The following is a 15,167-nucleotide window of genomic DNA, read 5'->3' as shown; positions in this document are numbered from 1 at the left end:
CCTGCAGTGGTAGCTCAGAAGCTGCCACACCTGCCAGAGATGTGAAGGAAAATTTTCAGTTGCAAGTGGCACCAAAAGACAGAGGGATTTGCAGCAACTTTCTTGCAAAGAGGTTTTTAAGATGATGTGCTCAAGAGTGCTGTTTGTGTTAATGCAGCCCAAGGACTGTGAGAGATCCCAGGGCTTTTGTCACTCTGAGTTGGGCTGCCACGTGTTCCACAGCTGCCTGGCCCTGCACTAGTGACAGGAGCCTCACACTTCAGCTGTGAGCTCTTCTGTGATGCTCAGAAGTTCCTGAATGAGAGGCCTGTGGCTCCCAGCACAGCAAGGTGACCTTGGGAATTCTGAGACTTGGCCAGGAAATACAAAGGCTCCAACTTGAAACTCCACAAACATCCCTATCGCTGCGCTAGAGAGGCCCTTCAAAGCTGCAAGAGTTCCCTTCTATGAGATCCATTTGGTCTCTGGCTCCTTCATATCTGAGGAACCTGAACAAAGACAGGATGGAGCCTCTTATGACTTCTGTAAACCAGCATGTCCTACTTCCACCTGGCAGCCTCATTTCCTACATACAACCAATTGTTTCTGCCTTTTCCAGGTCTGCTTTTATCTTGCTTGCCTTTTCTCCTTGTCACTCTTTTCTCCTCAGTGATCTTTAGTCCCTCCTCTTTAGACAGCATGCAATTCCACAGCCTAGCTAAAACCCAGGATGGACTCTTAACAAAATATAGATAGATATTTATTGGCACAGCTCACCCCTGGCACTCTGCCCAGGCTCAAAATGACCCCTCCAGACACTTAAACTGATAGTGGGAAATTGAGCATGGATCACATATATCAGGAAAAGAAATGCTGTCTATTTTTATTATTAAGATCTGGTGTCAGTGATGCTGGCAGCAGCCTTGCCCTTATGCATTAAACACAGCCTTTATTAACACTCAAAGTCTCCACTTTTGCACAGTGGGTGATTTGGAGGCAAGTGGAGCCATGAGGGAGTGCACTGATGGCACCCTGACTGTTCACTGCTCCTCATTTGAGGACTGGGTTACAACTGCTGGCTTTATTTTATCCATGACTTAATGCTTTTATCAGTTGCACTCAGATTGTTAAGAGAGGAGTTAATTAGCTCATGTTAAAGAGCAGACTGGCTCCTGAAATGTGCTAACAAATCTGAGACTTTCCCTCCCCACAATCAACTCTGCTACATAAACATAAAGGCTATAAAGATTATTAGAGGGCTGGAGCACCTCTCTGATGAGGAAAGGCTGGAAGAATTTGCATTGTTCAGCCTGGAGAAGGTTTTAGGGTGACATCATTCAGGCCTTCCTGTACCTGAAGGGGTCCTACAAGAAAGCTGGAGAGGGACTTTTTACAAGGCAATAGAGTTCTAGTGATAGAACAAGGGGCATGGCTTCAAAATGACAGAAGGCAGATTTAGGTTAGATATTCGGATGGAACTCTTTCCTGTGAGGATGCTGAGGCACTCACAGGTTTCCTGGCAAAGCTGTGGATGGCCCATCCCTGGATGTGTTCAAGGCCAGTCTGGATGGTCTTTAAGTCCCTTTCAACTCCAACTGATCTGTTATTCAAATTTCTGCAGCACAAAGAAGGCTGCCTTTGTTCCAGGGGTAGCACACTATTTATCTTTAACCTGCCCCACAATGCTGGTGCTGTTGGCTCCGGCCTCTGGACACGCAGAACCTCAGAACTGCGAGGTTTGGGAGGGAGCTCTGGCGATCAGCCAGTCCAACCCCTTGACAAGGCAGGGTCACCTGGAGCAGATAACATAGAACTGGTCCAGGTGGGCTCTGAAGGTCTCTGGCAGAAGCCGCTCCGGGGCTGACCCGGGTCCCCACATCACCTGAGCTCACGGGCGGAGCTCCGCGAGCAGCCCCAGAGACGGAACCTCGGGACCCTCACTGCCCGGGGAGAAGCGCCAGCCAAGCTCCAGCGGGTCGGGGCCGCTCGGCCGCCGCTGACGAGGCCCGGGGCGGCTTCTCACCCCCTCGACTGCTCCCCGCTGAGACCTCCCGGCCCGGGGACCGCCGGCTCCCCCTGCCCGGTCATCCTGCGGCGCCTCCATCGCGGCCACGTCAGGCCCAACCGAAAAGTCTCGGCGACCGCTGCGCACCCACCCTTGAATGAGGGAGAGCGCTGTCTGATTGGTCAGTACCGCTGTCATTCCTGCGCCAGAAGGCGGGGCGAGGAGGGGACGGCAGCAGCTGATTGGTCGGCGCGGCGGCGGGCGGCCGCTGGCGGCCGCTGGGGTTGGTTGCGCCGGGCAGTGGCGGGTGCGCGGGAGGGAGGGGCGGGGGGTCCTGAGGCTCCGCTGTCACCGCCGCGCTCCCGCCAGGCCCGGCCCAGCCCCGTCCGCCCGCCCGCGGCGCGGCAGGACCATGTCGGCCACGGACGAGCGGGCCAAGGAGATCCTCCGCGGCTTCAAGCTGTATCCTCCGTGCGGGGGCCGTGAGGCGGCGCGGGGGGCGCGGGGATCGCCGCCCCGCTGTGGCGAGGCCCCTGGGGCGGGAGGGGGTTGCCATGGCAACGCGGGTCTCCATGGCGTCCTTACCCCGGCGGTGGCGGGAGGGTCCCTCGGGGCTGGCGCCGGCCCTGGGCCGGCCGGGGCGGGGGGACGGGGAGGGAGGCCCGTGACGCCGGGCCGGGGTCCCGTCCCTGCCCTGCGGGTGAGGGGTCCCCGCGGGCAAAGCCCTCAGCCGGGTGGCGGCGACCACCGCCCCTGCGGCCCCTGCGCGGCGCTGGGAGCGGCTGGGCCGGGGGCGGCGGCCCGGGCAGCAGGAGCCCCCCGCCCGCAGCGAGGACAGCTTACAGAGGGCAGGTGAAGTAGCTCTGCGCCAGGAGGATCTGATCCCCTTCCCTCCGGCCTGCGCTTAAGCACCTCTGCTTGAAAAGGAAATACCTGGTGGTCAGGTCCAGGAGCTGCTAAACACCTTGTTCCTTGTCATACCGTGAGGTACTGGCACATGTCTTGGTCGTGCAGTGTCTTTTATTGCTGACGTATTCTGCGTGTAAATGCCTTTCTGTGCAGCTCGTTTAAAAACTTTTCATGTTGTGGCTTTCAAAAAGCATTCTGATTTTATGCCTGTGGTGCCTGGGTGTGAATTTAAAGCTGATGAAATGAGATAGATCTGAGCTCGGAAGAGAGGCGAGAGCCTTTGTGCACCAATTCCAACCCAGCATTTCAGTAAAGTAGAGAAAGACTCGACCTAAAGGCCCACTTTCAAACTAAGGGTGTGAGAAATAGTGTAGCTTTATTTTACATGTGGAATATTTTACTGAAGTAAATTCTTCTAAGCTTAGAAGGCAATTGCAAGCTTGCTATCTTGCCCTTCAGACATCAGAGTATTGTGAGCTGGTTTATCTTTCTCTTTTTATAATAAAAAGGACAGAAGTGAAGGAAATATCCTCTTGATCAAAACCTATTATTTCTAAACAGGGTGGTGGGGCTTTTTGTTCTGTGAGATGTATATAATCTCTATGCCAGCTGTAGCAGGATCTGATTTTCTAGGTTGGATTTAGACAGATAGCTTTTATCAAACTATAAGCAGATGTTTTTCTTAACTTTTTTATAGAATCATTTCAGTCTCCCCCAGCTGTTAATACTGCATCTGGTTCCTTTGCCTCTGTGCTGGCACTATTGACAGTTCTTTGTATTCATGAAGATGTAGAATTTTAGCTGTCAAAACATAAATTAAAAACCTTTTGTGCTGGCAATTAGAAGAATAAGCTTCTGACAAGACCAGACTAAGCTGTTGGTAGAAGTGAGGAGTGCCTTGAAAGTTAAGCCTAGGGAGCAAACTTTTAAGTGCTTTTTGCATGTGTTTGTACATAGTCTTTACTGGATAGCAGAATTTACATAAAGGCCCTTGTCCAACTCTGAATGAAATAATACTTTTTGTTGTTTGCTGTCCTAAAGAGAAAATGCCTTTTGCTCTTTGAGAGGAAGGATGTCAGATAACAAACTATGATCTCAAGCAGCCATAGCATGGACAGAAGCTTTATTAGAAGCACTCTGCAGTCTGTGTTGAAGTTCTCAAGTCTAGTCTTCCTTTTTTGTCCTTGAAAAAAAAAAATAAATTAGTTTACTTCTGGCAGGACAGCTTAAGTCAAAATTTGGACCACACTTCTCCAAAAACATAGTAGAGTACCTTGATAGCTGCCACAGGGGCCATGTGGTGCAAAGTCTGACAAACAGGAAAGTCTGGAGAAGCATTTCATAACTGAAACTCTTAGCAAGTTGAAATAGTTGAGAAACGTCTCTGTTGCCTTTAGTAAACCAGAAGAGAGGCTGAGCAGACATTCCTCATTATGAGGAAGCCTTGAGACACCACAGCATCCCCACAGGAAGCTGCTCATGCCCAGCTGTGACCACGCTCCCTGCAAGGGATCCATCAGCTCCATTTCCCTTCCCTGTCTGTTCCAGGGACAGTTGCAGTTTAGAGATGCTTTATCTCCCAGCCACCCTATTGCTGCATGTACTCATTTCATTAATAGCAAGGAAGAGAGAAATGTGTCCTGAAAAACTGTTCAGTTTATACTTTGAGCACCTGAAAACTTTCTCCTCTGCTCCCACAAGGGAGGGAGTTCAGCTCCACCACCTTAAGCACATCTGCAACCTTGGCACTTCAAACTGAACTTGCTTTTAGCACGAGAGGAGCATGGCATTGCACCCAGGGCTGTGTGCAAGGGGTTCCTTGGGAGGCAGGAACAGTTGCTAGGGCCAGAAGCATCACTGAGGAAGCAGGTTTCCAAAATAATCCCTGATTTTAACACAACAGCAGACACTCTAGCTGGAAGTCCAGTTCGCATTGAGTAATCAGAGTTTCCTCAAACAATTGTGTTTACTTGTGGTTCCTGAAAAGGAGTTAATTACAAGCTTTCCAACTCATTGGGGCATGCTGGATGATTGGGGCATGTGGAAATTAAATTATAGCCTAAATCCACCCTCTAATTTCAATTGAAAGATAGGTTTTCCTTCCTCTTTGACACCAGTGCAGAAACATGTTGTGACTAATGTCCCAAAATCCAAGCCAGGAACATTTATTCCCTCTTCTCATGGATTTTACTATTTTAAAAACATTAAAACCAAGGGAAATATATTTGATGCTTGCAGGAAAATGAGAATATTATACGTTATTGGACTTATCCTAAGAATTTTTGTGGCACCAGTGAATATTGAACATTAACAGTCCAATAAATATGCAGCAGAAAAATTTTGAAAGCAGACAACAAACAGAGCTCGTCACTTGTTCAGGGACGATATTTGCTAACAGAGCTTGTAAGTGTGTTTATCAACAAACTGTTCTGAAGGCACTGCTGTTCTGACCAGCAGTTGTTGCACCCAACACAATAGCTACTGTAGTTTAGTGCTGTGAAAATGCACTTGTTTGGCTACAGGCAGCATCAGTCCAGTTGGTAACTGAAGATCCATTTGTGAGAAGTATTAGCCAAGTCTTATTTCTGCAAGTATTTATGTCCCTCTGGTCCTGTGATCTCAAATGTATGAAATTCAATTATGCCTTTTATTTTTTTTTCCCTGGAAGATGGGAGAGTTACTCTGTCAAGCTACAGAAGGGTATCTTACTTGGCCCTCACTCAGCCTTTCAACACATTCTTCAGATCTTGTTCTGTCATTTTATCTTCAGCGTGTACTATTAAATGCATGCATTTAGCATCCTTTATCAAAAGAAAGTAACCAGTGATGTACTTCCCCAGCAGTCAAAGTTCAGAATTGTTTTATTTTGATGGCTCCCCCTTAACTATTTGTGGGTTGCCTCTTTACCTTTGTTCTGAGATCAACTACCACAGAATTATTTTTTCAAAATGTGCTAGAATAAGGACCCTGTAGATAGTTACCCTGTTTAGTTTGGTTTGCCAGCATTTGGAAAGCATCCATGCTGTAGATTAGAAATGTCCAGTCATGGTTTGCAGCAGCAGATTCACATTCAGCTCTTGAGGGACCACAGTCCAACTTCTTGAAGCAGTTCTTTCTGTGAGGTTTCAGTCAAAGCAGAAAGGAGGAGAAAACCCCAGTGAGTTGGTTGGTTGATTCTCATAGGATGGTTAAAGTGCCTCTCCACACAGGAATAAGGACATCTTTCTATTTTAAATCTTACAAGTCAAGCAAGATATCACCTTTTATTTGCTTCTGTACAGAGAAGTCTTATCAAAATCTCTGTGGGATTAATTGTCCTGTAGCTGTTTATCAGTTTAGGTTAAGTTTTTCCATGAACTTCATTTTAAGGCTGTTTAGTGGCCTGTTCTTCAGAAGTCTCCTGAAACAAGGCAATACAGTGAACATATGCAAGAAGAGAACATTAACTGACAGTATTAACTCCAGAACAATTACAGAGTTATGAAACTGAGTTTGTGCTCAGTGTTAATACACACCTGTAGCTCGAGCACTCCAACACTTGCAGGCAAAACTTCTCATGTCAAAGCCTGGCCTACTTTCCTACAGTCCTCAAGTTTCCTGTGCAACCTCTTCCCAGCTCCCAGAGCTTTTTCCAGCTTTATTCTCACCATTGTTTTTCTGCCTAGGAAGTCTTTCTCTTTGAAAGATGGGTAGAGCTGTAGTGAAAATATAGAATCACTAGGAATATCTATGAGCTTTTATATTACTCTGCAGAGAGGGAAAGTTCCAACTTCATCCTGGTCTGCTGTACACACAGGAACTGAAGTTAATGACAGTCTTGTCCATCCATTCCTAGAATAGTCACTGGAATTTTGAACTAGCTTGATGCAGCATTCCAAAGTTGAGCAATCTAATTAGAAGCAACATTGAAATAAGTTTCCAGTTTCATTGTTAGGCTGGTAGGTGTTTGGCAGGTTATTCATTTGAAATTCTTACCTGCTGCTGTGTTTACAAAACTAACAAGGAAGCAGCTTTAGTTGGCTTAAAGATTCCCTTTGGTTTTGAGGTTTCCTCTGTGCACTTCCTCAAATCTCTGTGTAAATTCCTTGCAATGGAATAGAAAGACAAACCATCAATTTCATGGGTTAAAAGGAGACACTGGCCAGCCAAAGATGGAGCAGGACTTGCCAGAAGCTGGGACATGTACTCTGTAGAGGCCAAAATCAGAACTTGCACATAGCTTGCTCTAAAGCAATTTTAAAACACCCTGGGAACCATGAGTTTGTTCTCCTTCATCCATATTTCTGGTTTTTTCAACCCTCTTACTTTCTACAGAACTTAAAGTACTTTACAAGCAAGAGTTGTCCACATTCCCAGTTAGCCTGACTGGAACAAATTCCCACCCTGGCAGCATTGAGAGATCTTTGTTTCGGAGACCAGAGTTTCACCCAGAAGCTTTAGGCTGGTTGTAGTTGGTAGTTGAATGTTATGGTAGCCAAGGTACCTTTACCATATCAGAATTATTTCCAGCATTTGCAGAAGTTCTGCACCATGCAATGATCTCTAATTCTGGCATGCTAGACACAGAGTCATCATGTTTCTTATGACTGAGTCATGAGGCACATCTGCAAATAAAGCAAGAGCAGTTTTACTAGGTTTGGTTTTGCCTGCCTGATTCCTGAGTGAACACCAAAAACTTCATGTCCTCCCCTTGTTAACTCTCATTGAAAAAAGTGTAAATATTTAACTGTGCCTAACCTGTGATTTGCATTAACTTGATATCTGAGCTGCAGTCAGATATTGTCACTTGTCACATTTAATGCAGTCCCTGTGTAGTGTTGGAAGTGGGGGTTTGTGCCCATGACAGTGGGAGGGACATCACAGGATAAAATGAGTTGCCAGGTGCCACAGAGAACACGTCTGGCATCAGCTTCAAAGTGGAGGTTGACATTGGAGTTCAGGTTTTTCTTTTTAATCTGCAGTATTGCTTTAGCACTTTGTAGTTACAAATTTATAGCTAAGATTTATCCTTTGATCTCTCCAAAGCCTACCCATCCAGCATTTTACTGGAATTATGGTTTCAGTATTTTTAATTGCTTGCTTAGTGCCAACCTAATGAAGTACTTAAAATAATGCAGGTGTCATTAGCAAAATTATTTTCCCTTGTTTCCTTTGTATCATATTAAGATATCAGTTACTCTTTGCATCCTTGGAAGTCATTGGTGCCTTATGCTTCAGCTGTTGTTACAGTATTTGAATTTCCACAGAGCAGAAGATAGTAATTTAATCCATCAAGTGAGAACTGGTAGAGCTTCTTTCCCCCCACCCCCTGCATTTTCACAGCCAACATACAGGATAAAAGCCAAGCTTACACACATACAGAGAAGTAGGGGAGGTATCCAAAAATCCTCAAATTAAACAGATGATGTTCAAAGGAGGTTTTTTATTATAGATATTTGATATGGTTCTTGTGTCTCTGGCAAAAAGAGTTTTCTGTTACCTAAAGCAGCCTTAGTGTGGAAGCTGATTTGACTTGTTCTAAGGTGTTTATCTCTGAATTTAGGCTGATCCCAGAAATAAAGTTGAGCCAAAATTTTACTTGAAATTTGTAAGATAGAGGCTACTATATATCTTACATTTATGTAAGAAAAGCCTCTTCTTTTTCTAAGTTGGGAAGTTAAGGCAACTTCAAATTTGAGCTCAGAGTCTGTTAAAGATAAACCAGTGCCTTACTTGCATCCAGCAGTCAATATTTGTGTAGAAATTGGAGGTTGCTGCATTCCCAGGTACAGGGAACAAGCAGAAAGCATCATGATCTATTAAGGTCCACATGGCAACATTGAATTTTGTCCTTTTTTTCCCTGCATATTAGTATCACAGAGTTTATAAAATTTAGTTATTTAAAAGGTGATTTTTGCACATCTGTTGCTCTCACATCTTAAGGAGCACATCATATGTTTATTCTAGATATGCAATAAACTGCAGTAGCTAGCACAGAATATTAAAAGCTTTTCTCAAGTGCTGCCTTTTAGTGCTGAGACTGCATCAGGAGCCCTCACAGAAGCAGGTTTGTCAGCATCACTCCCCAAGCAGTTTGAGGGAGTGTCCCCATGCACTCACTGGGCTTTGCTGTGGGGTTCCAAAGCCATTTGGCCTCATGCCCAAGCAGACACTGCAGGACTGTTGGGAGGCTCTGTCCAGAAGACACCTGACAGCAACCAGGGTTCTCTTAGGAACCAGATCTCAACTGCACATTGCTAAATTCCAGTTGGCAGCCGGGATTTTCAGCTGTGATTATGAACTCGAGATTCCATTGTCATATTTCTCCTGAGCAGAGTTCTCATTGTGACAGAAATGTTATGTGTAGAGGAGACTTAAGGGAAACAGTATCAGATTAATTCAGTCATGAGTGAGTCTTTGAGTTGATTATGTTCATGACTAGAATTTCAGGCAACATTCTTCTGGAAGAAGAAGGCAGGCTTAGGTAAAAGGAGGAAGGAAAAGAATTTTTTTTCAGTCAGCATTTGGGATAGCAGTGCACAAAAAATATTATTAAATTTATGCTGCATTGAAAGAATTGTAACTAACTAGGAGCAATAGTCTTCCATTAGAGATTGAGAGTGCAGGGCCTTATACTCAGTAATTCTACAGAGGACTGTTTATATGGGTTGGTCTGTATGCTACACTGTACCTAACCTTCAGCTACTCTGTAGCAAGTCAGAAGCTTATTTGGTCCTTGGGACAGCTGATTATATCCATCTTTTCTTATTTATCAGGAAATCAGGGAAGATCATACACTTTACTCACCAGTGAAAGATTGCCTGCCTGCCTCTTTCCTCCTCTTCACATGACCTAATTTAAGCCTTTTGAGAAGGAAGGCTACACATTCTTGGAATCAAGAGTTCATCTGATGTTTTAAGTGTCAGAAACTTCTGATCAGGGACAGCCTGCTGAGGAAGCAGAGAGTTAATGTCAGGTCACTTTGGTTTGGAAGGTCAAAGGAAATTGTATTTCAGGAGGCAGTGGAAAAGTTGGCTATTTGCATGACTAAATAAAAAATTGATGAATGGGAAAATTCTTACAGAAACCTTCACTAAAGGGGACCCAGTTTTGATTCAAGTGTTGGCATGAACTGTTGCTAACTCTGCTTAAGGGAGTTCTGCAACACCCTCAACTGCTCTTGAAGGAAGTTTTGCTCAGAGAGAAGGTAGAGGAACAACCATTGTCCCCATTAATGTACTACCATGTGTTGAAATACCAACCCATCTGAAAACGGGACACCAAAAAATACCTACCAGCCTTTAGCACAGATGCACCTTCTGAAGGTACTTTAGACATTTCACTTCCAGTTTAACTCTTTAAAGTAGATTTGAGTGCATTGGAATACTGGCCTGTCAGTTAGAGTCCAACTTAAGATTTCACTGTTTCTCTAGTAAAGTTACTTCCTTTCCCAGAAGCTGACATAAAGAGGGGAAAAGTCCTTCTGTTTGTTACTTTGCTTGAACCTTAGTAGCCTTAAAGTGAAATTTAAAAACAGCTCAGTCCAGGAAGTGGCATCCTGCTTCTGAGGACAGAGACATCCAAAAATACCTGCTCTTGCATTCTTGCTGCCCCATGCTTCTGTCACAGCAGCTGTACAGAGCCTGGGTTGCCATCCTCAGCTGAGTGTTGCCTCATTTTCAGAGTCACCAGCCAGGCTGCTCAGATGAGCCCTGCAGCCTCCTGCATGCTGGCTTAAAACAACCTCAGCAACAGGCTGAGGAGCAGGAGCTGTGCTGATGGCAGTTCTACCAACAGCTCAGCTGTTCAGCTTGAGGGAGAAAGGAAGAAGCAGCTGGGGAGGGCTGTAAGCAGAGTCCTCTCCAGGCACTGCTGCTGCTGGGTGTTATCCCCACAGGCTCAGTCAGTGCAGCCTCGTGCTGTGTTCTCCAGCACTCAGCACCACCTTACCTGAGGAGGCTTCTCACACACCATGTTTAGTTATCCAGCACCAATTCTAAAAACCTAGCTTACCATTATTTTAGTTTTAATATAGTAACTCTGTGGTCACATAATTTCATTTAAGAGAAATGCATTTGAGGTGACCTCAGTAAGGTAGTCATTTTCTCTTTGCCCTTGACCTGTGCAAGAAATCCTTAGCATTACTGTGCTGTGTGAGCAGTTCCTGCCTGGTCACCAGGCAAAGCCACAAACAGGGTCTGGAACCATGCAGCAAGTGCCATTAGAGGCTCTGCTCTGTGCAGCTCTCAATGGACCAGACAGAGGAAAACATTGGCTAAAAACCCCATGCAGCCTTGGAGAGCAAATGCTTGTTGTTTTTAAATGCTCTTTCCAGGAAGAGACAGAGAAGCCAGTACATTTCTCAATCCCATTTGGGCTGCTCATTTATGGAACCCTCATTCATCCACAAGGCATTGTTACAGTTGTATTGTTGCCATTAAAACACAGTATTTAAACAGCTCCAGAAAGGAATTTTTCTTTGTGTTTTCCCCCATAATGCCTTCAAAGGGAACTTTATTATTCTACTGCCACACTGACCTTCAGGGTTAGCTTCACAGGAAGGAAGAAACACTGGTTCCCTGGTTTTCCAAGCATCTTCCATTCTACCACTAGAATGTTCCTTTCCTCTCACTATTCAGTCCCTCCATGACCACCTTCTCCCCATCCACACAAAGACAGGGGAGGCATTAACCAGGCAGCTGGAGCACAAACCTCTGCTGCTGCTCCCCCAGCCATGCTGCCCTCTTTAGGGTTCTCTTTCTCATATAACTCAGCCCTGCCAGTGGCCAGCTGAAAAGGTTTCACAGTTCATGATGGTCTCTTACATTTGTTTGCACTGATAAAAACAGTACTTTGTTTTCCTGCTTAGTAACATTGTCTACATCATTCCTAGTGTTGCCAGTTCTGAAACAGGAAGTGCAGTGAATGAGGCAGTAGAATGTTTGGAAAGGTGCAAATTCTAATAAAAAAGGACTATATTTTAATGTAGGCACACCTGTAAAGGGTGCAGATAATGGCAGTTTTCCAGCTTTTTGTGTCTAACTTCTCCACATTAGCATTCACCTTAACATGAATGCTAATGAATGAATGCTTATGAAGTCCACACTTTGAAACACCAAAATAGTATTTTATAAACATGACATTTGTATTCTCTGTAAGTCTAGCTTTCCAATAAGTAAATTTTTATTTTGTTATTAATACCTATATTGAAAGAATCAGCTTGTGAATTACAGCTGATTGTATTTATACATTCTGTCCTTTTTCACAGCAGAAATAAGATATTCCATTGCTTTAGCTGAAAAATATATTAATATATTTTTGTTGAAATTGCAAAAATCTGATTTAATGTATTCTGAAAATTTAACGTACAGCAACAAGCATGTTAAAATAATAAAATTTAAACCTTAGTATAAACATGACTGTAGATTTTATTGACAGTGAAAGCTCTTGGAAGCAGAATAGAGTAATAGAGGTCATTGCCTTTTTTGTTGTTTCAGTGGAAGTTTCATTACTCTGTCTCCACAATAATGTTGTTTTTTCCTTTTTTCTGAATTCCAGTGCATGCTAAAATAGAGATGCTGGTTTGGGCACAGACCCTCCATCTTCCAGATCATGGTGGTCCTGGTGACATGTTCAGAGATTCACATCAGTGTAGGTCATGTTACTGGAGCTGTAGAGGTTGATCAAAGTACAGCATTCAGAACAAAATAATTTTGGAGAGGAGGTGTTTTACCTCCTCTTAACTGCTTTGGAACTGAATTGTTTCCTTGTACTTTCCCTGTTTTGCTGTAGTGCTTTTCCAAACAACTCTCTCTCAGACTGCCATACTGTTGACCACTGTGTAAAATATTGGGATGGTTAAATTGTCAAATCACTAGTCCACACTGCCAATTGAAGCTCTTCTCATATTCTGGACATTCCTAAAAAAGCACAGTGGCTCTGATATGAAGTCCTTGTTTTTTGGAAAGTTCTGCTTCAATCTGTATAAATCCCCATTTATTCCTCCTCTTTGCATCCACTCTGAGCAGCCTCTGGTCCATTTACAAGATTAGTTTCCTCCTGCAACTGCCAATCATTCCCTCCTGACTATATTTTCATTTTGCTTTCATTCTCCACACGGTCTGTACACTCTTAAGTTTTCCTCCCTTCCTCAGAAGAGACAAGATAATGAACTTGTTTTCCTTGAATAATCATAGTCCTGTCAGTTTTAAGTGGAAAACCAAAAATGGTTTGAGCTGTATTTGCAGCGTGGGATCCTGCCACATAGTACTCCAGAGGTAAAACCACTTTAGTGTCTCAGATCCATGACTTTTCTTTCTCTTACACATTAAATAATTATATCTGATTTGGTCTTGTCCTCTGAGTCTAGGGCCACTGACGTCCACCTAAGTATTCACATCCTTACTGACTCCCTCAGCTTGGCATTGAGGTGTTCATAATCATTTGCTGCCCATTTGTGCCTGGAAAAACAGGGTAACTGGCAGTGAGGGTGCTGTTTGGTTTAGTCAACTCTTCTGGCTGTGAGGGTTGTGCAGTTTGCAAGGCCAAGCGTGCCCACTTCTCATGCAGATATAGTCCAAGTTAAAAAAACAACAATCAAAACTGAAGTATTTGTAGCTCCAGTGACATTCAGGCCAATACTCTCCACAGGGACTGTATATCCAAGGAACCATTTAAGCTAATGCCAGGACAAGTGTGGCTTGTTCCTCTGCTGTGCTGTGTCAGCAAATAGGAGATTGGCATTTGTCATTGTGGACTTCATGAAAGTGCTTGTTGTAGCTGTTTCTCTGGCTGATTTGAATTTTTATTTTGTTTATTAGATGTAGAGTGTGAGTGCCAGGGCTAAATGCTGTTTTCTAAAAAATCTCAATAAGATTAAATCCCCTTGCCATTCTGTAATTAATTTCAAGGATATTGTGTTGTTTTCCCAGAGAATTTGTGGTGATCTCTAGATGCATTCCTGGTTACAGAACAATTCTGGATTGAAACAGTGAGGGATGTGCTCTGTGTGACACACTGTGGGGCAGTTAAAGGTGGCAGAGATTCAAAAAAAGCATGAAGTGCTTTGAGTAAACCACCTTTAGGAGAACTGAGTGACTTCTGCTCTGCCAGCTCCAGCATCACATTCCTGCCAGCCCAGGTTCCCTGGGCACAGCTGGGAGACTGAACCAAACAGCAGTTCTGTGCTCAGCCAGTGTTACTTCTGCTGCAATAGTTAGTTTTCACTCCTGTCATAAACAGAAACCCTTCCAGACTAATTACCAGATGTACTGCAGCAGTAGCACTTGTCCCCTGAAGGCTGCAATTGGCATTTGCTTTCAAAGCTGTGTAAAGAGGATCTTTTTGGGATATCGTTCATTTTTGTCTTTTTCCAGCATTGCTTGTGAGAAAGGGCAAATGAGCCCACCTGGAAAAGGAAGTTCAGTTGTCTGGCCTATTTTTGAGTAGCACACAGAGCTGTAATCTCACCTTGAGGGAATACACACCATCTTTATGCCAACTGGCTTGGGCAATATGGAATTTGTTGGTGCCAGGAGTTCTTGAACAGATGTAGCTCCACAGTGTAAATGTACTGCACTGGATAAAGCACTGTCTGTACTTTTCTTCCCAGTGTCAAAGAGGTGCCAATGTTGTTGGAAAAAGCTCTAGTCTAGGTAAAACCACATTGTTCACATGCTTAAAATTTACCCCAGTTTAACCATTTCTGCTTGATTTCCCCACTGTATATACCTTTATCTCAGTTCCAAGTCACTTCAAAGCTTTGGATTTGGATTCTCTTGGTGGAGAATAAAAACATTCAGGCAAAGGTTAAATAAGGGATGGTTAGCTCAACTCTAAATTCACTTTGTGCATTAATCTGGATTGGCTCGACTGGAGTGACAAATTCCCAGTTAATTCAACTGCTAGAGAAAGGTACTGTTTAAAAATTAACATTGTGTTCAAAAGGTGTTCAGTGAGGGGAGTTCAGACAGAATCAGTGTGGGAATGCAAGAGAAATCCAGTGCTTGACCTTCTGTTCCTGCTTTCTCCTGAGAGTGCCAGCAAGAATCTCTTTAAGTGCTCCCTTTAGAGCTGATTTTGGTGGTGTGAACACCTGCCTTTTAACAATTAGGATAAAACTCACAGGCTCATTTCCTGGAAGGCAGGAGCTATCAGACCTAATGACTGCAGGCTTTATTGATCTGATGGGGAGGATTTGGAGTGCTGACACACAGCCTGAAGTTTCCATGGCCCAATAAAAATCTCTGGGTCCCTGAAGTCCTTTGCACAAATGAATTCTTCCTCTTTTACAGAC

The 15,167-nt window shown here is 44.2% G+C and overlaps 1 protein-coding gene across 1 annotated transcript in view; it reads left to right on the top strand.

Moving 5' to 3' along the window:
• The first annotated feature begins 2,277 nt into the window (after positions 1-2,277).
• The window catches only part of PDE6D (phosphodiesterase 6D), a 33,485-nt gene continuing 20,595 nt past the window's right edge, over positions 2,278-15,167 (top strand). The window contains exon 1 of the mRNA XM_064720698.1: positions 2,278-2,446. Coding sequence (XP_064576768.1) covers positions 2,397-2,446 — 50 coding nt within the window. The 5' untranslated portion in view covers positions 2,278-2,396. The remainder of the gene's footprint in view (positions 2,447-15,167) is intronic.

Source organism: Zonotrichia leucophrys, chromosome 9 (assembly GCF_028769735.1).
Source record: "Zonotrichia leucophrys gambelii isolate GWCS_2022_RI chromosome 9, RI_Zleu_2.0, whole genome shotgun sequence".
Lineage (NCBI taxonomy): Eukaryota > Metazoa > Chordata > Aves > Passeriformes > Passerellidae > Zonotrichia > Zonotrichia leucophrys.
The sequence above is the reverse complement of the archived record's forward strand: the minus strand, read 5'-3'. Positions and strand labels throughout refer to the sequence as shown.